At 41.7% G+C, this 27,530-nt stretch overlaps 2 protein-coding genes across 3 annotated transcripts; one reads left to right on the plus strand and one right to left on the minus strand.

Moving 5' to 3' along the window:
* Positions 1-2,893, plus strand: igfbp1a (insulin-like growth factor binding protein 1a). The gene is made up of 4 exons (XM_014338414.2): positions 1-768; positions 931-1,103; positions 1,414-1,542; positions 1,725-2,893. Exons 1-4 carry the CDS (start codon positions 387-389, stop codon positions 1,833-1,835), a joined length of 795 nt encoding a protein of 264 aa, XP_014193900.2. The 5' UTR covers positions 1-386; the 3' UTR covers positions 1,836-2,893.
* A 511-nt stretch (positions 2,894-3,404) lies between these two features.
* igfbp3 (insulin-like growth factor binding protein 3) lies at positions 3,405-27,418 on the minus strand. 2 transcript variants are annotated; one of them, XM_005937222.3, is made up of 4 exons: positions 27,061-27,418; positions 23,241-23,484; positions 20,297-20,416; positions 3,405-8,155 (listed from the first exon to the last, which is right to left on the minus strand). In XM_005937222.3, the coding sequence occupies exons 1-4, from the start codon at positions 27,416-27,418 to the stop codon at positions 7,984-7,986; spliced, it is 894 nt and encodes a 297-aa protein (XP_005937284.1). In that variant the 3' UTR covers positions 3,405-7,983. The 2 variants fall into 2 exon arrangements, with proteins under 2 accessions (XP_005937284.1, XP_005937285.1); XM_005937223.3 differs by having other exon boundaries at positions 23,237-23,484.
* Positions 27,419-27,530: the final 112 nt, after the last annotated feature.

Here is a 27,530-nt window from a genome sequence, read left to right on the forward strand (position 1 = left end):
CACCCGGGTGAGGAAAGGGGGTCCTTGATTGCAACAGCAAACACTGGTGTCGTCACTCATCGGCGGTACACGCAAAAAGCGCTGCCTGTTCCAAACTAAATATTGACGCGAATGTTGTATTCAAATGAGCTGCCTGACCGGACGTGGACGGACCAATGAGAGCCCATCGTATCATTACACCTTCTTTTCAGAAATCATTCATAACGCCGACGCGTCAAAGACTCGCAGAGGAGCCGGCTATAAATACGGCTGCGCGCAACGCACAGTTAGACATTTTCCCAAAATCAAACGAAAGACACAACTGAGGAGCAGGAGGCGACCCGGCTCGTACCTCTGATCATCATCTCTGCCTTGCGCTACATTTCATATTTAGTATCCAGATAACAATGCTGGCCGTGGCTGGATTATACGTAGGACACGTCGTGACGGCGGCTCTGTGCTCCGTGCTGCTCACAGGGACGCTGGGGTCCCCGGTGGTGGGGCCAGAGCCGATTCGCTGCGCCCCGTGTACTCCGGAGAAGATGAGCCAGTGTCCAGCGGTGGCGCCCGGATGCGCCGAGGTGTTGCGGGAGCCCGGCTGTGGATGCTGCCTCGCCTGCGCTCTGAAAGCAGGGGAGCTGTGCGGGATCTACACGGCGCCGTGCGGCTCCGGGCTGAGGTGCGTGCCGAGACCCGGCGACCCCCGGCCTCTGCACTCCCTCACCCGCGGACAAGCCGTGTGCACGGAGAGCCCTGTGCCCGAGCCCACCCCCGAGCCCCAGACACAAGGTAAGGCCTATCACCTCCACATTCTCCATCAGTGTTTCAGATCATCTCAGCAAACCCTCAACATTGGGATCTTTTACAGTCGCACTTATTCATTCATTCATTCATTCATTCATTCATTCATTCATTCATTCATTCATTCATTCATTCGTGTTTTCTCTCCAGATCAGGAAGAGCCAGAGCCGTTGGAGATGGACAACGCAGCCATCATCTCGGACCCCGGCTACAGCCACTATCTCCCCGGTCACGGCAGGCCGTACGACCCGCGGGCTGCCGCCGACGCTCAGGAGAGCATGAAAGCCAAACTCATCGCCATCCGCAAGAAGCTGATAGAGCAGGTACTGACACTGGGTCCGCATTACTGTGCTGAAAATCCTCACTGCGATGTGTTGCTAAAAGTTTCTTTGGGAGGTTTGAGAGACGGCTGGTGCGCCACAAGGGCGCGCTCGTGTGCTGTTTGAAATAATGGAAAATGTGTGCGTGTGTGTGTGTCTGCAGACTTATTGAATTTATTGAAGACTTATTATTACAAGTTTGATATGTAGTTTCATGTCAGCCCACGTGCTTGCTGATAATGAGACGCGGCTGATTATACTTTGTTTGTATCAACTGAGATTAACCCATCTCCATCCTATGTGTGCTGTGCAGGGGCCCTGTCACCTAGAGCTGCAGACGGCTTTGGAAAAGATTGCCAAATCCCAGCAGAAGTTAGGGGACAAGTTAACCAGATTCTACCTCCCCAACTGTGACAAAAACGGGCTTTACAAACCCAAGCAGGTTGGTACCTTCAGTAAAATGACTGTGTGTGTGTGTGTGTGTGAGAGAGAGAGAGAGAGAGAGAGCTCCCAATACCCTGCTGTAATATAATTGTGGGTGAATGAGAGATTTTGTATGTGTGTGTGTGTGTACCCAACAAAGGCACTGAATAAGAGGGTTTCTTCTTCCCTTTCTCTGCACAGTGTGAATCCTCGCTGGACGGACAGAGGGGTCGATGCTGGTGTGTGAATTCCTGGAATGGCAAGAGGATTTTAGGTTCGACAGAACTGCCTGCAGGTGCCGAATGCCCTTAAAGAGATCAACCACTGAAGCGGATCGCATGAGAAGAAGAAGAAAAAGAAGACGCAAGCCACTGATGTTTCCTTTATTTTAATATCTGTTTATTTATTGCTCTTGTCCATGGTGGTGTTTAATTCAGGTACACTGTCATTGCGGGACTGTGGGTCCCAACCACCCCGATCCCCTACCCCCCACCTCCTCCTTCTTCAAACACCCATCCCAAAGAGAGAAAATATATTTTTGTTTTTTCTGAAAAGGAGATTTTAATATTAATGTATTTACTCTTCAGCCTTATTTATTTCAATTGTATTGCATTTTATTTGTAATTATTTCATAAGTATTTATATCATCTTGCGTTGCCTTATTGTTATTGTTATATTATAATTATTATTTTTATCTACATGTATAAAGTGTATATATGTATCTTGGCCCTAAGTAACTCCATTGCTGAGTTGAGCTCGCTCTACCCTTAAGGAGTTGTTTGGAGGTTTGCTTGATGAACCAAGCAAGAACAAAAGCACTGAGTGACCAAATGTCATTTAGAAGTATTTCTGAATGCTGTATCTTTTTAATGTTCCAGTTTGTCCTCGTTTTTGTCTTTGTGTTGTTGCTGTCTTTTTATTATTTTTTGTCAGTGAATGCAAAATTCTCAGTCGGGAACTCCTTAAATACTCAGAAAATGTTCCCCATGATCCCGTGGGGATGCAGATAACATCACAGGCGGCGGCTGCTCACATTCGCCGCCTCTCAGACGGGTATTTCAACATTTACCTACCTCCGATATTTACGTGTCTGTTGTCACCTGTGTAGATGTCATAAAAAAAGATTTGCTACTTTATACATGTTGCCATTCCTCTCTGACCAATAAGAAAAAAAGAGAAAAAAAAAGAGCCCTGCTGTGTGCGCTGGCTCGACTCTAGCCACATGCTGCTGTTGGAGAGAGAATTATTGTTTATGTGAGTCTATTCCAAAGTGACTAACTGCTCACTCGTGTGTATGTACACTTTTGTAATTGAGATATAAGAGAAAGAGAGAAAAAATGGTGATATATTTAATAAAAACATTAACCTCAGCTATGTGCTCCTGACATTTCTTTCCCCACAAGCAGGCTTGTTTTGTGCACTGTAAGGTGGAGAAAACATGAGAATAATAATAACAGCTTCATCAGGACATGATTGGCAGAGGCTGTGTCGATGCTCTCCCGGACCACTTTTGCTATATTCAGTGTGTGTTTGTGAGCAGTGTTATCACAGTGATCTAAAGTGGAGGTCCTTTTTCTAACTTTAGCCGGTTCTCTGGGACAAGCAGCTCTGCGCTGCCTTTTGACCTGTTCTCTGTTTGCCTTGGTCGGGCACAGGAATTTGCTTCAACCTCTCATGCCCACTGCCAGCCTGCCTGGCACCACCACATTTATTTTTGTTCTTTACAAATTGAACCTTTGCTTTATCCTTATTGACACATTCCAAGACTGAAGGGAGCCCAACTGCATTCAAAAAACAGGAGCACAAAAAAAATAGTGTTCCTGAAATTAAGATGAAGACAAGTCAGAGAAGTGGGGAAAAAGACACAACTGAGGCAGCAGCTTAAAATGTGTTGCATTTTTATTTAAAAAAAAAAAGACATTAAATATTCAAAATCATCTCCTTTTTCAGAGAAAAATAATAGCTGTGTGATTTCTAGTTAGCTATGATAAAAAAAAAATCATTGCATGATAAACTTGAATACATTTACCCGTGAACAGAGAAGAGTCTTACCAGCAAGAAGAAAACAAAAGCAAGAAAGGAAAAGATAAAAGGTGACATTACACAAGTGTGACCCTGGCTCTGCTAACAGACTGGGGCAGGATGGCTGGGTGTGCATGGAGAGAACTGACTTACTGAGAGGTGAGAGGTTCACTGGCCTTAAGAAGCAGTGAACTACGATGAGGATGTATCTGAATGTCTGACTGATGTAGATGTGCACAGAGCTATCCAAAGAGCAACAGAAGGAAAAGGTTGATTTAAAAAAAAGAAGAAAACATTCATTAGTGATTATATTCCCCAAAGTACACTGAATCATAGACTTTTGCTGTGCAATTGGTGAGTCACTGGTGTTCATAAGAAGTTTGGATCAGCTTATAGTTCTTTCTTATATAAATAAGGTTTTTTTATTTTTACGTACTGTACATGATGTCTAGTCAGACACAAAGCTGGCCAGGAAATACTAATACTAATACTAATACTAATACTAATAATAATAATAATAATATATAAAAAGACACACAAATATTAGGGAGGGAATAGCTTAAACATATTTTTATGTGTGTCCTCCCCCTTAACATCAAGTCTTTGAATAGATTGGATATAGCACCAACAGGCTGGTTCTAAGATGTTGCTGTCTGTTAGAGGAAGTTTACAGCCGATGTTTTTTATGCTACCAAGCTACTGGGCAAGCATTCTTTGTCGGCGCTCTCTCCACTTTTCAAGTCTTTACACAGGACGCAGGAGAGCATCAGGGCAGGAAGCTCCTCGAGGAGGACCACACCTCCTCCCTCGGACCCCCTACCACTTGTGTGAATGCATATTTGGTGCCGTGTTCACCTTGTGGAGATTTGTTGGCGTACGATCATACAAGCAAGTTTTTTCAAAGAAACAACAACAACAACAACAACAACCAAAAGAAAAGAGAAAAGAAATAGTTGCATTGAATGGAAAACTTCTAAAGGGGCTGATCTCTAAGTTTGCTGTCAGAAGTCCTGGTGTAGTTTTGTTTCTTTCTTTCTTACATTTTTTTCCTCCTCCTCCATAGGTTAGTATTGTTTTTTGTTGTTGTTGTTTTTCAAACTGTATCACACTCTTTCATCTGACATTACCTAGGAAAGGAATGCAGATGCTGATAGGTCCAATTGTCTTTAACTGCATGCATTGACAAGTAGCAGTGCAGCTAAAGTGCTTTAAGTGCTTGTGCTTGAAGCATGAGGGGCAGCTGGCACCTGTGGCAATGCAAGCCAGTCATACTGGGCTCACCCCGATTAAAAAAAAAAAAACCTACACCAGGTTGCATCACTGACAAGAGAGGAGTACTGGAGGTGGGCAGGGTGCTGGAGAGAGGAAATTAGGCACACGGATTGGACAAACCTTCCAACAGTAGGGGTGAAGACAAGAAGGGTTGGATGGGCTAAGTGAGAAGATGTATGACAGAGGGGCTGAAGGCCAAAGGGGGACATGGATGAAGACAAGAACAGCAGGGGCACCAAAAAGAAAGACGAGACGTTAAACTAGCCAAAGTGATCCCTAAAATTGCAGAGCAGCATGCAAGTGCTTAATACTCCTCTGAAAACATGTCTTTCAGATATCAAACGTGAACCTGTTAGCATGACAGGACACTCTGAAGAGCTTGTGACTTACTATTGCTGCAGGGACTGGCAGCTGCAGTTACCAAAAAAATATGCAAAATTCCACTAACCATTCCTGCTGTTGCTACATAAGCCATCTTTCCACTGCTCATTCCCATTGTCATTTTCACTTTGGTTGGCTTTTCACATCAACAAAAGAGTTGACCAACCTTCATAAAGTATCATTTTCTTTCTTTTTATGCCAATTTAGTGGATGTGTTTTCAGAAGCTGGTGAAATTCAATTCAATTCAATTCAATTCAATTCAATTCAATTCAATTCAATTCAATTCAATTCAATTCAATTCAATTCAATAGTTGCAAAACACAACAACAGTCACATCAGGCACTTTATACTCCAAGGTAAAAACCCAACAATAATAAAGGGAAAACCCCCAAAATCAGATGACCCCATATGAGCAAGCACTTGGCAAAAGTGGAAAGGAAAACTCCCTTTTAACAGGAAGAAACCTTGAGCAGAACCAAGCTCGGGAAGGAGCAGCCATCTGCCATGAACACTTGGGGGTGATGGGAGGGAGACAAGACAAAATATATACTGAGTCAGAAAATCTTCCCTCTTACATATTCTGTGATCACTTGACATTAACAGAACAAAAACTGTATTCCAGGAGCTTTATTGCATTGTCTCCTTGGCCAAGCAGCATCTGTAGATATAACGTAATAATAACGTAGCTTTAGCATCCAATAGAACTATAAGTTTACACTCTTAAAATGTGTCCCAAAGAACTGGACTTTCCTTCAAAAGCAGTTTAAGAAGTTTACAGTGCCATGAAAACTTTTTTTTCCCTGATTTTTTTTTGTTATTTTGCATTTTAATCACACTTAACAAATTTTAATGTTAGACAGAGATAGCCCTGGTTTTCGAACATGAATGGTCTGTTTAAGGTCACGCCAAAGCATCTTAATCAGACTAGACCTCGACTAGTCCACTTCTAGTCCACTGTTTTCTTGAGCCATGCAGAGGTGGACTTGCTGGGGTGCCCTGAATGTATTGTATTGCTGCATTACCTTACGTGCCCTTTGGGCACATGGCACAAACTGATGGTCGGAAATTCTCATTCAGGATTTTCTAGAAGAGCAGAAATCCCATTACTTTTTTTTAGTATGAATGGCCAAAACAGGAGGTTTTTATCAATATGAAAAGCCGTCAAACTTATGAAAATACAGTTAAAAATCCAAAACTTCTGTTTGTGCTTGTTTATGGTGAGCAGCAGATCAAACAAGATAAGAATTCTAAATAGCTTCAAGGCACATTTTCATTAAGACACTTAGACACTGAGCCACGGCTCTGTGCTACATGCACACATTTCCGCATCTCTGCCATTAAAAGAAACTTTATATATAGGTTATTTTATGTAATATTCAATACTGAACTGCAATTTTTGTCTTTTTTAGAAATGCAATTTTTTATTCACTGTTTTCCTAAACGCCTTGTTTTTATAGATTTACTATGAGGGAGAATACGCATCAGGTTTAAGGCCTGGAAAAGTTTGAAAACTTTTGTTTTCCACAATAAAAAAAAAAATTAGGATCACCTTAGCCAGCTCCTAATTTTATAAATTCTGCACTCAGGTTTGCGTCTCCAATATCATTGAAATGCACCCAGATGCAGCTAAGTTTGAACAGCTTTTCCCCTTGCTAAACAAAAACATTATTTGAAAACTGCATTTTGTCTTTCCTTTGGCTATCTGTGTCCAATATTAGAATTCATTTGATGACCTGAAACAATTGGGTATGGCAAATATACAAAAAAAGGAAGAAGAGAAGGAGAAAATACTGTTTCATGGCACTGTATCAGGATCTTTGTGTATACTGTTTTAGTTATAGCTGCTCTCCTCATCAAAGATGCAAGCCTCAAAATTGTCAAGCACGATACTCATAAGGTAGCTTTTCAGTGAAGTATTGCTTTATGCTACTGAAGAAGAGGAAGAGCTGAATCTGAAGAGGAGGTAATGAAAGGCTAGTTTTTAAGGCACTGTGGCTGCATGGACTGCCTCCAATCCCTTTGCCCTGCAGGTTAGTAACAAGGAACTAGAAACAGCAAGGCTGCCCCCCGAGCTGCACTAAAAAGTTAAAGCCCTACCGTCTAATATTTTATAATCCTTCACTTAATAATGGACCCTGAGCCAGAGTGCTATGTTTTTTCTGCATTGTTTAATGGAGCAGGGCCTGGGGTTGGGCAGTCAGAAATCTCTAAACTGAGTTTAGTGACATGCAGTATTTATTTACACAAACAAACACACAAACTCACACGGCACTTGCATGCAGACATGCAGCTGTGCATGCATGTTACACAGCCACACACACACGCAGTTACTAACTGGCAGATGGGCACACAAACACAAACAAACAAACAAACAAACAATGGCGTTGGGTTTTTAAGAGGTGGGGGTGCAGGTCACAGTCACAAACAACTCCTCTTTAAAGTGAGTGGAAAAATCCCTCCTTCCTCTCTCTAAAAGAATAGTGCAGTTGACGGGTCCCCCTCCCCTCCCCAGCTTTCAGCTTAAACCTTTATTTTAAAAAAAGGACAGAGGTGGTTCCCCCTAGCACAGGACAGATAGCTGTGATGGACAGAAGGCTGTGCGCTATCCTTTACCCCTCCCCCTCACCTTCCCCTAGTCCCCCCTTCCCTCCCTCCAACAGAAGCAGGACCTGAAATCAGAGGTCCAGAGTTCCTTCAGATGTTTACATAAAACTAAATGCAAGAGCACAGTGGGATCTCGTTCTTTCTCGCCCCCCTCACCCCCTCGCCCATCCCTCCCCCATATTACACCGTCTTCCCCTTTCCATCCACTTTTTGTTCCTCCATCCTCTCATTTGCTCTCCAGGTTGTAGCACTGCTTCTCGCCCCACTGCCTGCCATCATAGCCGGGGAGAGGCTGCCCATATTTGTCCACGCACCAGCAGTAGCCCCGCCTCCTGCCTTTGGACGGACGGCACTGTAAAAAAAACACGAGGAAGAGAAGACAAAGAAGTTTAGTCTGCCACTTGTTCGATTTCACAGAACCAAAGGTACACCAACCGGTGTCATAAGCAAGATCATCGCTCATCGAGCTTTGACATCCACCTCTAGTTTGGGTGGGGTTAAAAAGGTAGCAGAGGACTTATCCCTCTGAGACACACTGGGAAAACAGATTAGCGTTTCCACGGAGAGGAATTAATGCCTTGACACAGCTTTAACAACACCACCTTCAATGTGCATGCTTGTATTATAATAACACCCCATCCCTCTGTTGGTTTTCAGATCTCAGATGCTTGTCAGCAGGCCAAGTCATGCCTCAGCAGAACTCTCATTAGACAAACCCGTCGATCACGGAGTGGAATGCCCTGCTACCTGAGTTTTTATGTGAGTAAAACATCAGCGATACACAACACACACAATGCAGGGGTTTGCTTTGTGTAAGACAGTAATAAATGCATCATGATTAGAGCAGGAGAGCTTTTGCAGCAGCATTATGTGTGGGCAGCGTGCTGTTGAGTTTGCCCAATTTAGGTGCTGTGGAGGAGTTTACTTTGTGCTACCGGCCACTGGGGGTAAATGATGAAAAAGCAGATTATTTCTGATAGAGAGGCGCTTGGAATGAGGAATGCTCTGAGTGAGTGAGAGTGTAGAGTGTGAAGGTAAACATGGGGTTGCTAAAATATTTGCCAAGGCCAGTTGGAGGGCTGCAAACCAGTGCTGCTATTCTGGGAAGCTGGCAGGCACTCAAAATCATCTGGAGTTAATTATGGCCTGCCCCAGTGCACGGGGCGCATGTGAGTATAAACACACGTTAGCAAACACGCAGCAGCACACAAACAAGAATTGTATGTGCTGCACACATACACCCCCCACCTGCTCCCACACATGTACGCAGTAATATCAGATGTCCCACAGGAGGTTCGGCTTTGTAGAGTGGCAACTTTATGAGGTGCATTTTGGGGGTACACATGGAACAGCACAATCAGTTAAACCAGGTTCAGATCTCAAATTGTCCCACTCCTCTTAGCTCCCATCATCTCCCACCGTGGGAGTGGTGAGAGAGAGGTAAGAAGTCCAGCCACGACCGAGATACGCCTGTCTGCCTCAATGGCAACCGTCGGTAAGTACCGGCAGTCTAGGTGTGTGATCAGAAAGTATGTACTGTAAAGAGCACATATGTTTTTCTTTGCACACCAACACTTTCTATGTCTTTTCTGCATGAGTTCAAACACTGTTTCACTCAGCCTTTCATACTTAATTTTAATTTTTAACTTGTATTACATTATGCACACCAATCACCCACAGCTCTGTTAGGTCTAAATTATCATTGATGATGACCTGAGAACCTGAATCTCTAATCTCTAAGCCCAGCTTTTCTTAAAAAAAAGAAAAAAAAGACTAAACTAAATGAATGCAGTACCCCATTTAGGGAAAGTGTTAGATTACATTTTAGTAACATGCTTAATGTGATGGCCCGAGCAGTGAAGGAAGTCAGACACAGGTTAAAGTGTTTTAACTTGCCAGTGTATCAGTCAGGGATGTAAAAAACAACAAATTAAAAGCTGAAAATCTGCACTTCAATCTCAAACTGAGTGCTATACTTAGATTTCTAACATCTATCGGTAAACATTGTAAACAAAACTGCAATGTTCCTTGGCACAGGGAGACAGATGGAGTGTGATCAGGTGTCCTTTTTCCAGTGTAATCAAGATTCATGTACAGCCTGAGTGCATGATCAAAGGCAGCTTTATAGAGACAGCAATCTATTAAAATACCTCACTAACAACTAGTGGAGTCTGGAGATAGGTACACGACCACATGTGCCCCTAAAATCATCCAGGCATTCTTGTCTGTGAACTCAGTATTTTGGTTGTATCGTCTTCCTACTCCTGTCCCCTTGGAAAGATGGAAAGGAGAGGAAAAATGTGCATGTGTGCTTATCCCTGTTGCTTGGCTACCTTTTAATTTCTATTCCAGCCTCTGCAGTCCTTTCTTTAGTGCTTCACTCCAAACACACGCATAAGCACAAAACATCCACTAAGCAGTGAATGTCACTACAGATGATGCTGCGCACAGAGCCAATGCTGACCGGTTGAAAAGCTGGAAAGGGAACAACAGCTAAGTTCACCAAGAAGGGAGAACAAAAGTTAACAAAAAGTAGCACAAAAAGGGCAGACAGCAGCTGCAGTGGATGGTTTTCACTGTTTTTTTTTTTTTCACCTGATTTCTCTTACTCTCTCTTACTCTCCATGGATGTACTCTCTCTGCTGAATATGTCCATCCCTTCATGACACAGTGTATCTATCTTATGCTGGCTTAGTGCAGCATAACAGCCATGGCACAAAGCTCAGATCATTTCAAACTGGTTTCTTAACATAACGATGAGTTTGCTTTACTCAAACAGCCTCCACAGTCACCCGATCACATGCAGAGTCCAAACCCTGCGCCAGCCTAAATCCCATGCCCTATATTCTGAGCCTCATAGCCCCAAAACTAGCCCTGCCTGGTCCACATGGTTGTCACTAAAAAAAAGCAACAAAAAACAAAGCATATTTCATCTACCTTGCAAAGCCATAATGCTACCTTTATGAGGTGTGCATGCATGTGCGTTGTGTGCATGAATGCAAGCTCTTGTAATGCTGATCTTAATAGCTAACAGCAAGGCTGCTGGGCTTCACGCACATTAAAAAGAGCCTGGTCTGACCACTGGATAAACACCAGCTCATAAAATGCAATGTGTTTGTGTGTGTGTGTATGGGCGCATGTATATGTATTTATGTAATCAAGCGGGCATCTGTATGTGCTTGCAAGTGCATTTGGGAGTAGCTGCAGGATATTGCTTTTTCTTTAAAAAAGTGTCTAAGTGAAGAGAACTCCAGAATAATTTGTTTGTTTTAGAATATTGGCAACACACAAACTTTAAAATAGAGTCTTAAATATTGCTTCACAAAGTTTACAAAGTGGTAGACTGGAAGAAGGGAGATCAATATAAGTAATGACTCGATGTGGTCAAACCATAGAGGGAGAAGAGGGTAAATTTAAAACAGTGTATTTGGACGATTATCTCTAAGAGAAAGATTTCTACATATACACTGCTTAACAAATTTATTAGACCACCACCCAATGTAAGGTTTATTAACATTATTAAAAATTACATATTTAATTTTTGATGTTTCTCTAATGGCTCATCCCCCAGTTTGCGCAAGCTCTTTAAAGATGATTAAAAAGTATTTACTAATAAAATATAACTATTGCTGTTTCATGTAATAATAATTTCCAAATGTACTGTTTTACAGTTCAAATTCAATTCAAATGTCAAATTGCTGTTTACTTGCAGCAGAAAATTCATTTTAATGGTAGTCAAGTTTGGGTTTAATTTAATAACTAATTTAACTCAGCTCAGTGATTAAAGTCATGTCTAATTTCAAACACGTTTTTGACATGTATAATTTATAACATCAATAATTTGTTAAGCACTCTATCTGTTAACCATAAACATAACCACCTACTAGCCAATGTTTGCACATTAAAGCTTCATTTATTTCTACTTGTGTTAAAGCTACATCGATCTATTTAATATTATTATGATAAACATTGATTATCTTTTAGATACAACAGTGTTACATATAGTGTAATATAGTTAGTGTGACAGAGTCAGCTACATTAACCCTCTGAGATCCAAGTCATCATAGCTGATAATCCTTATCAAGACCCTACTCTGTTTTAGCGAAAAGCAAAAAGGGATATTTTGGGAAAAAAATGTGCAGGTGAATAACATGGATCATTCTGTGTTCTCCTGGTAACCCTTAAGTCTGACTACTTATGTGAATGTTAATTTGACACATATGTACTATGAATCTTAAAATGCCAATGGCACACCCCAATAAGAGCAGGCTCTCGCAGCACAAGATGCTAACCTGATCAAGTGTCTATGGATGCGCTGCTCCACAGTCTGCATCCAGTAACACACAGAATCCTAAAGGAATCACTGCCAACATTCCAGTGACAACCAGGACACCCCCAGAGGTTCTGCCAGCATGTCCTGTCAGAACAGAGCTGAGACATAATATTAGGCAAGTGATTTTAATGTTGCAGCTAATGGATGTATACCTCCCAAAAAACATTCATACATGTTTGTTGGCACATGTAATTGAGTTCAATTAAAGCAAAAATAATAATCGCCATTATTTTTGGTCAGTAACTTTGGAAATATTATTAATTTATTGAAAAACAGATATACTTTTTCATGATAAAAAAATTATATTTACATTACTGCTAATGGTAGAGCACTGTGCATTTACGTTCCCTATCACGAACGACAAGACAGGCATATCTGAGAGCCTAAACAGAGAGCTACTTCAGCAAAAAGTATGCAAGAAAGATCTTCCTGCTAAAAGTGGAAGAAACAAACTTGTTTCACCACTTGAGGCAAAAACACATAGCATGGAAAGATAAATAAAAAAATAAATGAATGGCTCAAACCCAGCACTGCCGGAGCGCTTGCTATCTGCATTCCATATGAGAGGAAGAATAAATCGTGTATGGATTACTGATGGAGTTAATGGAGTTAATGGTTAAAGCAACTGCTTTAAGTAGTTGCTTAAGGCAGGGCTTTAAGCAACTACTTAAAAAGGTGGACCCAAGATAGTGTGTGTCAGCATGTCTGGACTGTTTTGTATGTGTCTTCTGTGCCTTTAAGAGTCTCTCCAGGTCCTCCTGATTGGTTGAGCTGTTTTGGGCTGGCTTTGGTCTGGCAGCTGCTGATTGGCCCCCATTATCAACTGGCTGCTTCAAAAAGCCCGTCTCCAGCAGTTGTTCCCCTGGCAGCAACTGGCAGCAACAGATCTGTCTTCAGCCTCCAAACTTGCAGTGCTTGATCTTGTGTGTATTTTGACAACAACTAGGTTTTTTATATAGTATTGTAAATAGTCGTGTCCATCTGTAAATAGCACTAAAGCAGAAGAGGTGAACTGTCTATATAATTTTGGACGCTTTGTCTTGTTTATGAAGCTAGGGAGTTCAAGGTAGCACTTGTCTTTTGTTTGGTTTTGTTTCATGTAGGGTTGAGGTAGCACTTTTCGGGAATAGCTTGTTTGGTTTGTTATTTTGGCCTTTGTTCACCCTGGAGTTTATCCTTTCAGTTTTGGTGTTATTGGTATAGCAATAAACCTCACCTTTAATGATAAAATGGCTATTGGGTCTGGCTTATGGGACGGGGTGGGGACACCCTTTTGAACCCCTTTGTTGCGCTTCTGTACTCCTAGACCAGGACATAACACAATACTGTAGGTAGAAAATAATGTTCACTTTCAGCTTTTTTGTGTGACAAGGTTGGGGAAGAGTTTCAAAGTTTTACTTGTGTGTAACCTAAAGTGTAAAGCATGTTATACTTTTACTTAAAATTTCAGAGAAAAACACCACCTATGCTGCTGTTGTGCTTACATATTGACTTACGCTGTATCACTACTGTTACACTACAAGATGCTGCTGCTGACACCTTGTGGCAACTGATTCAGACTTTGATATAGGTGATTTAGGTCTGTCACTTTGTTTTGTTTGCGCTATTAAATATTGGTTCTCACGAGCTGCAATCACCAATAAAAGATTAGGTATTTACTTTTAGCTTCAGAAATATCATCATCACACATTTCCTTTACTTTGCCACCAAACTGAATACATTTCAAACATTTATCTGAAATATGAAAATAAATGGAAATTCCTCTGACAAGAATATGAATAACACCTTTCAGGACTTTACAGAGTTGCCTAATTTGCAGCATGAAAAAGGGATTTTTTTATTTATTGAAAATGTTAATATGCTCAAGTAAAACTACTGAGAAGTACAGTTTGGTTATCGGCATCTAAATTTAGGTACTGTGTTGGCATCAATAATAAAAATATTCCCCTGCTCTGTGTATTATGCATGAGACACTGGAAAAAGGGGCTTATATTTCAAAGTGAAGAAGAAAGAGAGATGGATTATAAATCTAGGGAGGGAAGAGAACTAGAGAGAGACAGGGTGAAAATAGCTGTCTGGATCCCCAAAGGTTGGCCAGTTATTATAAAGCCATTGTGGTTGGTGTGTACATTTCCACAGATCCTTCTGAGTCACGCTCAATAAGTCAACCCTTATGGGCCTGGCAGTGTCAGGACCTAGTGAATGAGGACGCAGAAGGGTACACAGGCACCTGGCTCAAATCCTTAACCCACAGCCTCCTCCTCCTGCTCCTCTTCCACTTGACACACACTCAAAACTCTAAAAGAGTACACACAGAGACACACACTGCCGTTCCATTCACAACCCTCTGCAGGGTGATTCCTGTCCAAACAAGGAAGGAAAAGCCAGGTGGGTGGAAGGGCAGGATGGACGGAATGATGGAGCGGGCAAGCAGAACAAAAGATGTGTGGATGACCGTAGGCACGGCACAATGGGGGTAATGATGGGTGGTGAAATGATGAATTAAAGAGAGAGTGAGATTTTGAGGGATGTAATGAGTGGTCAGTGTTGGGAATGCCTGGCCTGAATGGGGATACTGAGCCAATTCATATAACTCCAGCTAAAAATAGGTTCTTCCTTGCAGTTTTTTGCTAATGGCACGTACCTTTCTTATATGAAAATAACACAACTATAGGGTTGATACGTGAGCATGGGTATGCCAAAGAGGTAAGATGGAAGCCTAACCTTAACCCTGACCCCACCCTTAAACCAGTCACCTGTGACTGGGTGAATGTTAAGAGGTCAAGGCTACTGCTTCCACTCTCCTCACTGGCTACATTGCTGCACCATTTTGCATTTAAATAGAAAAGTACAGCAACAGAGGTTGAATGAAGCTTGAATGATTAACGCAACTTGAAGTGTTTCCGACACATAGATTTTTTATTGGAGGAATAAATTAATTATGACTTATTTCAGCATTTATTTCATTTTCATTCTATTGCTCTTATTTTTGAAAGTTCAGGTGCTGTTAACCCCCTATCTCTAGTCCTTCCCCTAACACTAGTCTGACTAGTGCTGTGATGGACCTCAGCGTCATTTAGCTAAAATCCAGACACTCAAACCCCATAGCTGCAGAATGCAACTGGGACAGTGATTCTTCTTCTGCTCTAGAAAAATGGAATTAACTAGACAGCGACTCTTACTAGAATCTGTCTCGGATAGTGAAACAGTCCATGTGCCACGCAAGCAAACTCACCAGGGCTGCAGTAGAGCCACGACTAACCTTGCTACCTACAGTTCATTATAGTGGAGTTGGAGTCATTCCAATGTGGGAGGAACTGACTTGAGAGGGAGTATATGCACTTATATGGACAGTCCATAGGAGCTAAATAGTCTAATACTTTTTCTTTTTCCAAAATATGATTAAATAAAAATAGTGCCGGGGAACCACTTTGAAAGTGTTGTTTTCCAAATTACCACTAACTTGACCGTGGAACAAGCTGAACCATAGCAAACCTAACCAATGGTGTAAAATAATGTTAAACTGTTGAGAAAAAAGTAGTTCAATGTACATTATTCAGTTGGTAACTGAGTCAGCTTTGGGTTTACATACATGTCTGTGAGTCAGAACTCTGCCTTCTAGAGACTTGAGTCCAGGTGGGGGTATTGCACGCAGCAGAATAACTCATTCAGCTCAAATAGCATGTGACAACTTGTCTGAACATTTGTTTATCTATAATGACATTGCTGTATGAGCTCTGAGCCACACTCACCCTTTTGCACATGTTCCACAAGTTGCCTATGGATTCATGACAATTCAAACCCTAACCCTAACTATAACCTAACTTATTTTATTTAAAAAAATGTTCTTCTCAAGTCTTGGCTAACAGTGAAAAAAGAAAATAACTATTCAAACTGATCCTAAAAACTGTTTACATTTTTTTTTTTCAAAAAACATATTTCTCAAAAATATAGGGTTGGAGTTAAAGTTAGGGTCGTCACTGGGTTACCTGTTTAAAACTCCAGCAACACTTGCAGGATATATAACAACCTTTTTGTTTTACTCGTGCAACAATGTTTGACCAAACGCATGTGTCTTTAGGGTCAGCTTTGACAGCTTCACAATTTGTTGTCTTGGAAGTAAGTTATAGTGTGCCAGAAGCGTCTACTTTGTTTTGACAAATGCATTAAGCCATATTCATAGCCACGCATTGTTTTCATAAATGTCTTCATTTACATACTCCTATAGCTATGCAGGGAGAAGGATGATGGAATGGAATGAAAACTGCATTCAGTCCTCTAAAAATCTAACAGCAGACCGCAATGAAGGTGGACACATTACAAATCCTATTTTATTATAAATGTCTCTGGAAGAGAAAAGGGATGGCAAACATCCACTTTCTGTCACTTATCCATGGCAGGCACTTAGGCTCTGAGGCATTCCCAAACCAGCCCAGAGGCACTCTCTCTCCAGTGTATCCTGGTTTAGTCCTGAGATCAGCCCACACATTGATATGCCCAAAACACCTAACTAAGCAGGCAACCAGCAGGCATCCTATTCAGATGCCTAGACCAGCTCTTCCAATGTGGAAGGATCCCTTCTGAATCACAAAGCTCCTCAACCTGCCTCTATTGTAGAGTCGGAACAAGAAACTTATTTCCTGCCCTGACTGGAAATGAGCTCCTCGCACACAGCTCTTGATCATAGACACCACACCATCCTTCCATCATAAAGGATGGCAGGGTACCCATGAACATGACCCTGAGATATGAACTCCTCCATTGGGGGCAAGTATGAATGCCGCCATTTCCCCATTGAGAGCCATAGCCTCAGACTTGGAGGTGCTAATTCTCACCAAAGCCGCTTCACGCTTTGTTGCAAACCACCCCACTGCCACTGTGACCTGGAGGTTACTGTTTGATGACAGAACCATATCGTCTGCAAAAAGCAGAGAGTAGATCCTGAGGCCACGTCTACAGTAGCCTGGATGAATTTGAAAACGGTGTTTTTGTCTGCACTATCGTTTTCAGTCGCTTTCACAGAGTTGTGCGTCCACATTGAAAAGGTCGAAAACACTTACACGCCAGTACTGCGCATGCGTGAAACGCAAGACGATTCGACCTTTTTTTTAAATGGACTAACAATGAGGTGGAGTTGTTGCTGTGAGTAACACAAAAGTGCAAAGTTGCAAAAGCGAGTGAGAATTAAAGAATTTGAAGAAAAGCTATCTGGAGCATGTACAGACTGATATCAATCTTTAATAGATTGAGAGCAAACAAAACAACTGCTGTTTAATGCCTCCACTATCTTAGTTTAATTGGTCACACGACTGCATCACATGACTAAAATGTGTCATCGTTTTCAAAAAGGCTCCGGGTTCGCTGTCCACACTGTTCGCTGTCCACGCTGTGTCCACACTGTGATGCCAAAGTATCCGCTTTGGAGGGCGTTTTCAAAACGCCGCCTCAGTGTGGACGGAAGGCCAAAACAAAGAGAAAAAGATGTGTTTTCAAATGAAAACGTATTAGTGTGGACATGGCCTGAGACCACCACCATTTCTTGACCGCACTTTGACTGAACCAACAAATTCTATCAAAAAAAAAAAAAAATGCAAATAGAAATAGTGGCAAAGGGCAAAGTCCAGCTTCAGCCCACTACAAAAAAAGTTATCACATTTTAACAATGATGCTGATGCAATACAGCTTATGGATGCCTATGGATGGCCACCACAGTACCATGACAGGATCTTCACCCGGGTATGCCATCATAGTGGGAAGGATCTGGACAGGAAAAGAGCCTTCATTACAGTAGACAAGTCATATTTTTTAAACTTCCATTCTTTTTATGGCCCACAATTTTAGTTTTAGTTTTAGAAGTTAATTAACTACCAGCAAGCTCCGGGAAAATTCTGTTAAATTACTAGTTTTATTACATGCCGTTCTCTACTCCCCAACTCTAATTAAAACCTTTCACAGTCAATGGCTCAACAACAAACATGCCAGCATAATCCCAGAAAGATACATTCTGCAACAACTGAGCAAATTACACGGAGAGTTCAGCAGAAATATAAGCTATATAAGCTATCAAGTGGTTATTTAATTGATTTTTTTTTGTCTTTGGCCATTAAAAATGTCACTGTTAGAATTAACTGTTACTGAAATGAGTCAAATTTATGCCCACCCACATGCACTGACTTTGAAAAAATCTTTAAGGCCCATTTCCTGATTTCAATGAGAAAAGCAGTTACACTTAGCACATAAAACGGTTTGAGCTCCTGCCTTTCAAAAAAAAAAAAGTCCCTAAGCTGAATACAGGACTTTCTGGTTTCCCTGAAACTACCAGGAAGAGGTCTCGTATTATCAACTGTCGGACGTGATAGTACTTTAAGCAAAAGTTGTGGAAAAAAAACCTCCAAAAACTGCAACTGAAATTCAACATCTATTAAATCGCTTTTGTCTGCTGTTGTACTTAAAAAAAAATCTAATGACAATTATATGTGGCCTTTAAGGGCTTTTCATCTTAAGCTGCAGATACGGACACGCAACATGCACTATTCAGATTTAGATAAAAACACAGTTATTTACTGGAACTTCAGAAACATAGACACAATTGGAATAGTATAACTTCTGTTCTCCTTTATCACTTCTGTGAATCTGTGTGTGAAAATGTTATTTAATCCATCATCAGCGTCTTCCTAACAAGCGCTTCAAAAGTGCTGTAACGCAATTAAGGATGCAAAACGCTGACTTAAAGTTCTTAATTTTAGTTCCCTCTGAGCCATCATCGCTAAAAGTTAAATAAAAAGCTACATTTCTACAGCATTTCATATTTGAGGGGATATACTCATACAGAGGTACAGAACCTGCATATTAGGTATAAAGTTATGCTACTTTTTTCTCTGTTTAGTCCTTCCCCCCAACCTCATCCCTCCCACCTCCTTTCCCTGCTCCCTTCTTTTCAAAGTATTGTCACCCTAGATGGTTCACACGGTCTCCTCTTCACCATGTTTCCGGTCATAAATCTCTACAACACACCGTGAAGGCACATCCCCTGAGACGGATTTAACACAACACTCCGCACCCCACTGGTGCTCTGAGAAAAGGGCGACAGGAGCTGGCACACTGCCACACACACATTTGCAAACACTCCAACCAGAACTGACACTTTCCCGGTAGATATTTTGTTGAAGGAATCCAGGAAATGAGCAAGGTAGAGGCTGACTTTAATGAAAGTAGCAATGAAACTACTGTGGAGAGACCGTGGGGAAAGAGTGAGGTAAGAATTTAGAAGACAATTCTTTCTTTTTTTTTTTCTGTGTGTGTGTTATGGCTTGAGTTGGACTCTGACTCATGGTGCTTGTAGGGGGTTTTCGGTGACTCATGCTTTTCTCAGAATGGGCCTGTGGAATCCCTCCGATAAGACTCCCCACCCCAGGAAATTGGATAGTGGTATTTGTCACATTGTGTGTCTCACTAATGGCCCACAAGCCCTCCTCTTCATCCACCACCTTCCGCCGTCTTATCCCTTTTTTCCTCAGGTCACAGCACATGTCACCCACCTACAGTGCTCTGCCAAATGTCAGCTTCTTTGCTCCCCCCTGCCATCTTTCAAATGAGTAGCCTATGGGTGGCCCCAGTCTGCACTATGAACGCGAAAAACTAAACCAGTGACAGCCTGTTTGTTTTTTTACCTCGCCAACAGCACCCCACACCTACTCTCCCACACCAAACTACTGCCATCAAACAAGCGCCATACATATACTCCCCTGCTGCCACATCTACCATGCCACACACACTCCTGGACCACATTCTTACATCCCTACCCCCCATACTCTCCCACACCACACACCCACAAACACACCTGACCGACTTCATTTCCTGTGAGGCATGAGTCAGACGGCTGGAGTGCATTTACTGGAGTAATACATGGTTATTAGCCATTCTGATAATATAGTGTTGATGTGGCTGTCAAGGCAACCTGGGCTGCAAAAAAGGGGGATTGTGTAAGTGTGGGTGGTTGGGATGAGTCTTTGAGGATTCTTTGGAAGTGTTCAGGCATGCGGTGGGTCTATTTGTATGTCCGCAGGTGTGTGTGTGTGTGTGGGTGTGTGTGTGTGTTTGAGGGACAGAGACGAGGTATAAAGAAACAACAGAGATAAAACAGCAGGGAGAACCAGTCACCTGCTTTTTCTTGTAGAAACCCTTTCTGTCACAGTTGGGTATGCGGAAGCCTCTCGGGTTAAGCACGTTGCTGATTTTAAGGCTGTTAAGGATGCTCTCCATCTCCCGCCGACATGGCCCCTAGCAACATAGTAAACAAAAGCATTAATATTAGGCCGCCATCCTTACACATTCACAAACAGGAAGAACACCGGGCACAGCCATGCAAGTTCAAAAGTTTGTGGTGAACATCAAAGCCTATAAAAGGTACCGTGTTGAACCTTTAATGTTTTATCCTACTAATCGGCTCCAAAGCTAAACGTATCATATCAATTCTGATGTAATCCATTATTCTTATACTTATTCTTATAATATGTTTAACATGCCATTGAGCTTCTGGATTTTTCCTGCGGTTTTAAATAAAGTTCTGTAAGTTTGAGCAACCTATGCTGAGCCCGTGTCGAAGTGCAGAAACAAACACACTGTAAGGTCCAGGTTGAAGAGGTTAAATCCCAAAATGAGATAGTCACTTTGTGAAAAAGTGGTACCTTCTGTTACAAAATGTTTGTAATCAAAACTACTGGTGTTTAAACAATAGTAGATAACATAAAAGTACCCTGTGGATTTTTGGACCACAAATTGCACCGTATAGCTCCGCTATAATGAGAGATTTGCCATATTGTTTGTATTTTGTTTCTTTCCTGCACATGAAAGAAGCTACACATTCATACCACCTACCATGGCTTGACAGTATGCATTTATGCGATCATAGTTGGGCCACAGTGGAATGTTGACCCACTTTATCTATGAGACAAACTGGCTAATGCACAGTTTGCTTCTTTATAGATTATAGATCTTTATAGAGAGCTTTCTTTTGTTAATTCAACACTAAATAGTGTCAGAACTTGGTAGTTTGTTGAAACCTGGGTTGCAAATATTCCTCAACAACGTGCAAACACATATCATCATTTACATTTCACTGCTTCAAATGGTGCCGCAGCATCGTGGCATATCAGCAAGCATAATACATGTCTTGATTGCAGCTATTGATTTGAACTCTCTTCTATTTTCACTGCTAATGGCATTTCTTCAGAATAACTTATCCAGACTTAATGTTGTTAAAAAATATAATAAAGTTGGTGAGTTAATTAGCTAGCAAAAAAGTTCTGTTGTTTGAAACACGGTGAAGAGTTCTGCTCTGCATTTCCCTCTCATTTTCTGGAATACTGATATTCCAGAAAATTCTTATATAAAGAGTTTTAAGCCTTGAACCAAGCTGATTAGCTATAGGCTAAATCATAATCATAAAAAGACTTCTTCTGGAAAAAAATAATAATAAAAGAAATGGAGGGAGGGGCAACGCCACAAGACTGTACATATTTACTTTTAATGGTAAAGAAAATAATGTATTGCAAATCCCTGATTCCACAGTGATCGACTTCCAACCTTTTTCTCAAATGTAATGTCTCAAAAATATTTGTTATCAGTGCCATATAATAATAGCTTTGCATACATATTGTAGTTTGTATTGTACGTGTGTATAAAAGTGACCTGAAGTTTGCCAGTTTAAATATTTTTGGTTGCAATCGCCTTCACAAATCAGAAACATCTCTGTTTCAGTTTACAATTATAGTTATTTTCCATGACATCATGAATAAAATGCTTTTGTATTAAATCAAGGTGGATATCATGCTGAATTTCTACATTGTGTCATAATGTAATAGCTCACAGTAAGTCTGCTTTTATGGTTACAGAATTATGGTTCATAACGAAAATCTCTGTGGAGAATATAAATGGGATTTTTATTACGGACTGTTACACTCTATGACTAGGCTGCTTTCCCAGAATATATAATTTTTATGATGCACAGTTGTAATAAAAAGTACTTATAAATAATGCAGCTGACCAACTACTGTTACTTTTGAGTTCAAAAATCAATATTAGTCTTAATGTACAATAATTATTGCAGTGAAAAGAGCTAGGACAGATGAAAAGCTAGCTAAAAACCTAGCAAGCTAACAACCTCCTAACAACTCTCAGTTGCAGACTTTTCAAGTAGCAACTTACTTTCATTTCTGTAATTGGTTGTTTTTGTTTTGGTTGCAGTTGTTTTCCCCCATAGTGCTACAAAATGGCTAAAAAGCTCATTTTAATTGGCTAGCAAAAAATAAATAAATTCTGCTAAGACTGTGACACTAGTCTTTCGTCTCATCTTGGGATTTGTGCCATTACTGGGATGGGCAGTGTGCAAGGCAGTGTTGTTAGAAAGCAGGTGTGCAGTAGTCCTTTTGGTAAACACTTTTTATTTGACAGCAAATAAAAATGGCCATAAGCATTTGGATTGCTGATTCAGCAATCCACATGATGCAAAAAAGTGACACAAAATAACAAATTTTTCAGATCTGAACTGCTCGCGTAATGTATATCCACAATGAAAGTGTTGTGTTTGGGGAAAATTCGTCTGAGGAAAAATAGTGTTACTTTACTATTTACTATTACTGTACAGATGCACATTATGAGCTATGGTCAAAATTGTTACAGTGGCCTCATTACTCAAATCTGTTTAATCAGATTCAAAACATCTGAAATATCAAACTTGGTTAGAAAAAATAAATGCCGCAAATTTGTCCAGCAAAATTACGAGGTCATAATTTAAACTACTATTAACGCATGATATAGTCAGACAGATTTTACACGTCTGGTGTGTAAAGCCCTAAATACTGAGGCCTAGGTTTGAAGCTTCCCTGAGGGCATTTACTGTGTCTTCTCCCTGGTCCTTCTCCCAGCATTCCTGTCTTCTGTCCACTAGCTTATTAAAGTCAGGCTAAAATGCCCCAAAACAATACATACAAAGAAAGGCATGGGCATTTTATATATTTAGTGAGATTCCAGGTATTTTTTTTCCAAAACAGCAATAATCTCATAGTTTTAACAGAAATCTCATTGCCTGGTGTGACTTACATACTCATTCTCCCTCTTGCTCTCCACAGAGAAGTTGTGCACATCCGTATTGGCTCCTCCTGATAATGATTCCACCTTGTAGCTCTGGGTCTTCCTGTTCTCACCCCTCTGAATTAATATGTTGTGCAAAGGAGGCCTGGTGTCCATCGAGCCCCTACTATGTCCATCCTTCACAGTTCCCACGCCAGGCAGCACTGTAATTGTCTGGGTGACATTGACAGAGTCTTCGACCTGATTTCCAGCATTTTCTACATGGAAAGTGCAAAGAAAAGTTCTCAATTTAACAATTTTATGGTTTCATACATATAAATTGGTGCTTAATAAAGACAAATAGTGACATTTAATGGTTGATTCTCTGTCTTGATTCTTGTAAAAATTTTACAACCCTCAAGTCAGTTTAAAAACTTGTCATATCTGGATTAAATTAAGAAAAGACACCAGAGATTGTTAGGTGTTAAGTTGTCTAAATGTAAAGAAGAAGCTTTTGGAAATCTGAGTCAGCCTAGTCCTCTCTCCCCAACCGGTCATGCCAGATCGTTGCCCCTCCCTGAGCCTGATTCTGTCGGAGGTTTCTTCCTGTTAAAAGGGAGTTTTTCCTTCCTACTGTCGCCAAAGTGCTTGCTCATATGGGGTCATATGATTGTAGGTTTTTTTTCTGTACATACAATAATCTGTATGTATTGTTGTAGGGTTAACCTTACAATATAAAGCGCCTTGACGTGACTGTAGTTGTGATTTGGCGCTGTATAAATGAAACTGAATTGAAAGTGTATTTAGGTTTGTTTGATATGGACGTAAAATTGCCATTTCTTTTTTTTCGTTAATATTTAATGGAAACATCTTCCTATTATCTCTTTTCTGAAGCACAAGTGGAGCTTAAGCTGCGACCTCAGAATCAAAAGCCAACATGTCATCGCTGTTCTGTTTTGTATAGAAATTGCCATATTACAAAATGACTGCAAAATGCTCGCTTGTGCTCATTCAATCCAGCAGGAAATTCTTGACTGTGTATGAGGACCCTGTTAAAAGCAGACAAAATAAAGTTAGCTCATTGCCTTGTGGGATGTTTGGAGCCAGAATTGAAGCCAAGTAATAAACAGAAACATGACAATTTCATATCCACAAATTTCCACAGTATGCAGGCCAAGAGATAGAGTCACAAGGAGGAACTGAGCGTAAACAAGACATTTTAAGGACCTTTAGAAGAAACGGTTGTATATATGTTTATGTGTGCATATATAAGGTGGGGAGAAGGCTGGGACAGGTATATTAATAGCCAGTGGTGTTGGCAAAGATTCCTGTCAAATCGTTAAACACAGCAAAGCAGGGACCATCTGTCTGAGAAGAAGAGGGGGGCTTCAGATGTTCCTCACTGAAATAGGAGAGGACCAAACTACCACCCATGTGCCACCCGGTCGACCACACCACCGCAAGGCCACAGTGGAAGGAGCTTACTGATCTCAGAGACGACGTCCTGGAGAGGCAGAGGGATGATGGGAACACACATGCAGCGACTCACACACACACACACACATACACACCCAAACACAGTTTAAAACTGTTAACTCAAAGCAGATTTTGTGTTTAAGAGCTGTGGTGAGGGCGGCGGACGGGCATGTAGGGGTGTAGCTCGTGTGGGCAGGCAGGCTAGCAGCCCACCCTTTCTCTGTGACCACCTGATCAGTTAGTGATGCGGTGGAGCTCCACAGTCTCCCAGGCTCACGAGAACTGAGAACAACAACTTGGATGTCAACAACAGCGTGTGCTGCAATAGAGCAGAATCTGAAAGTGCCTTTCAACCTGAGGCACCCTCCACATGTTTTGCCCCAAACTTTTCAATAACAGCCATATATATCCACAAGCAGGGACAAAAGAATTATGCCCTGTTTTAGATTTCTGCAAGCATTCCTTTTAATTGTCAATATAAACTTTTTTATAACCCTTCTAGGAAGTCTGGGGTGTTTTAGATTGACACATTACGCAATTTGTTTGTATAATAGCACAGGGGTAAACAGCACAAACTGCGGTGAGGAGGAGAGCTTGTTAATGTCTGGGAGGAGATCCTGTGCTGAATCTGGGGACATGGCTGTGGAAACCGCTGAGCTGCATCAACACACTCTGACCAACAGGGGCACTTGGGGTCATTTTCTTCCTCTCCGCCTCCTTTTCTGGATCTCTTCTCCAGTTGTGCAGATGGAGAAGGAAACGGATCAATACCCATGTCAATACTGTTACTGGTAGTTCTCATTTTAGGTGGATCTGGAAGCTGGAAAGTAAGTGAAAGAATGAGAACTTTGTATTTGTGTGTGTGTGTGTGTGTGTGTGTGTGTGTGTGTGTGTGTGTTTATGTTTGTATGACACTGTCACTGCTGAGTGCTTGTACACCACGCATTAGTGTGGCCAAACCAAACAACCAGGAAAAAGAAAACACACACATGGGCTCTTGGGTGCCTGACGTCAGTTGTGTGCCCAGGCGCACAACCATGTGTATTCACATGTAGGTGACATGTGTGCCATTTGACTAGTGTGAGCAGCAGCCATACATTTAAATAAAAGACCAGGCATAGGATGGTTCTCAGTGTGACAGTTAAGAAATCTAGCATTGGTATTCAATGCTAATTGGCTGTGATTGAGTGTTTGAATACTTGCGTTGGGAATTTCATCCCTGTTTTGTCAGACAGAGGTATCAAACATAAGGCCCGGAGGCCAATTCGGCCCTTTGGATACCTCTGGAGAATGTGAAGGACATACATTTTGGACTTTTAACTGTATTTTCACAAGTTTTACAGCTTTTCCTATTTATGAAGACCTTTGTCACATCCAGTTATACTAAATCAAAATAGTTAAGTTATACATATCTGTATTTTACACATTTACTACTTACAGTTTGACCCCATAGTTATGACAGATATTTTCCATTTACTACAGAGGCATGTAGAAAAAATGAGTGAGGGGAATTTCACTGGTCCAGCCCACATAAGATCAAAGTGGGCTGTATTGGCCCTAGATATAAAATGACATTGACAGCTGTGATCTAGGCTGTCTGCACCAGGGAAGCACATACTGTGCACATCCATGCTGTGTCCAAGAATCCATTAGCTTTAACATAAGGGCTTCACAGCAGATAGGGACATGGTCTGCACTCGGCCTCAGCTAAATACTATAAACCATAAACTTACAGAATATAAATGGTTAATTCTGGTTTGGGGGACTCTGTGTGTGCATATGCTACTGTGTGCATTATGAAGAAAGGGAAGGAGCAGTAGTGTCCTCTTCTTAAAACTATTTTCAAGTGTAACATGTCAATCATAAAACTCCTCGTGTTCTGTTTCGTATTTACGGACGATGTTCCAAAGGGACTTGTAGGAAAGCAGTATTAGCTGACGTGGGACCCTCCAACTTAGAAAGTCACGACTCCTGTTATGAAGTCAAATTTTTAGGAGTCTAGTGGGATTTGTTTAACGCAGGCCAGTGCACAATTGTGCAATGTAACCCCCCACCCCCAAACACAGACACACACGTATTGTTGTGATTTGCCAAAAAGCCCAGAAAATACGTTTTTGCATCTTTCTTTGTGCTTTTTAATCACAAGCAGCTCTGTCACAGCATCTTTAGCCCAGCCACTATAAATGCCTCACATTTAACCCAGGAGGGAACTGTTGGACTTGGTCAGCGAAGAACAGCACCCTAATGGGCAGGGCGCCTGTCAAAGTCAATGCATAATAACATTCAGGGGCGCACACAAACATACCCACACAAACACGCACACACGGGCAACAAGGTGTCAGAGAATCATTAAAAAAAGAAAAGAAAAGACTTCCCACCTTCTTTTTGCGGTGGCATGAGAACGCTGTTCAGTTTTTTGGGACTCGAACACACTCCCCGTCCCTCCAGGAGAGCCTGCAGGGGTCTGCTCTCCCCGGGCTGGTGCCGACAGGTCAAGCCGGAGCCGCAGCGCCCCGTGTACACTCCACACGGTTGTCCCTCTCCGAGGGCGCACGTCATGCAGCAGCCGCAGCCGGGCTCCTTCACCCGCTCCACACAGTCTTTCGGCAGCGGCTTGCACTGCAGGAGCGCGCCGGCGTCGCAAGGCTCACATCGAACCACGGGGCCCACAGTGCCGGCGAGCCGGGCGAATGCAGCCAGCGCGGCAACCAGACAAAGCACACAGACATCGGGCATTCTACCGATTAAGCTGGTCACAAAGGGACAGTATGTGAGTTGTCACGTAGGCTTAAGGGGACTCTCTGTGACACAGCGAGCTGGCTAGCCTTCTCCATCTGTATTTTCTTTT

The sequence above is a fragment of the Haplochromis burtoni genome, unplaced genomic scaffold, assembly GCF_018398535.1.
Source record: "Haplochromis burtoni strain Fernald_Lab_line unplaced genomic scaffold, NCSU_Asbu1 Contig_99, whole genome shotgun sequence".
In the NCBI taxonomy this organism is placed as follows: Eukaryota; Metazoa; Chordata; class Actinopteri; order Cichliformes; family Cichlidae; genus Haplochromis; species Haplochromis burtoni.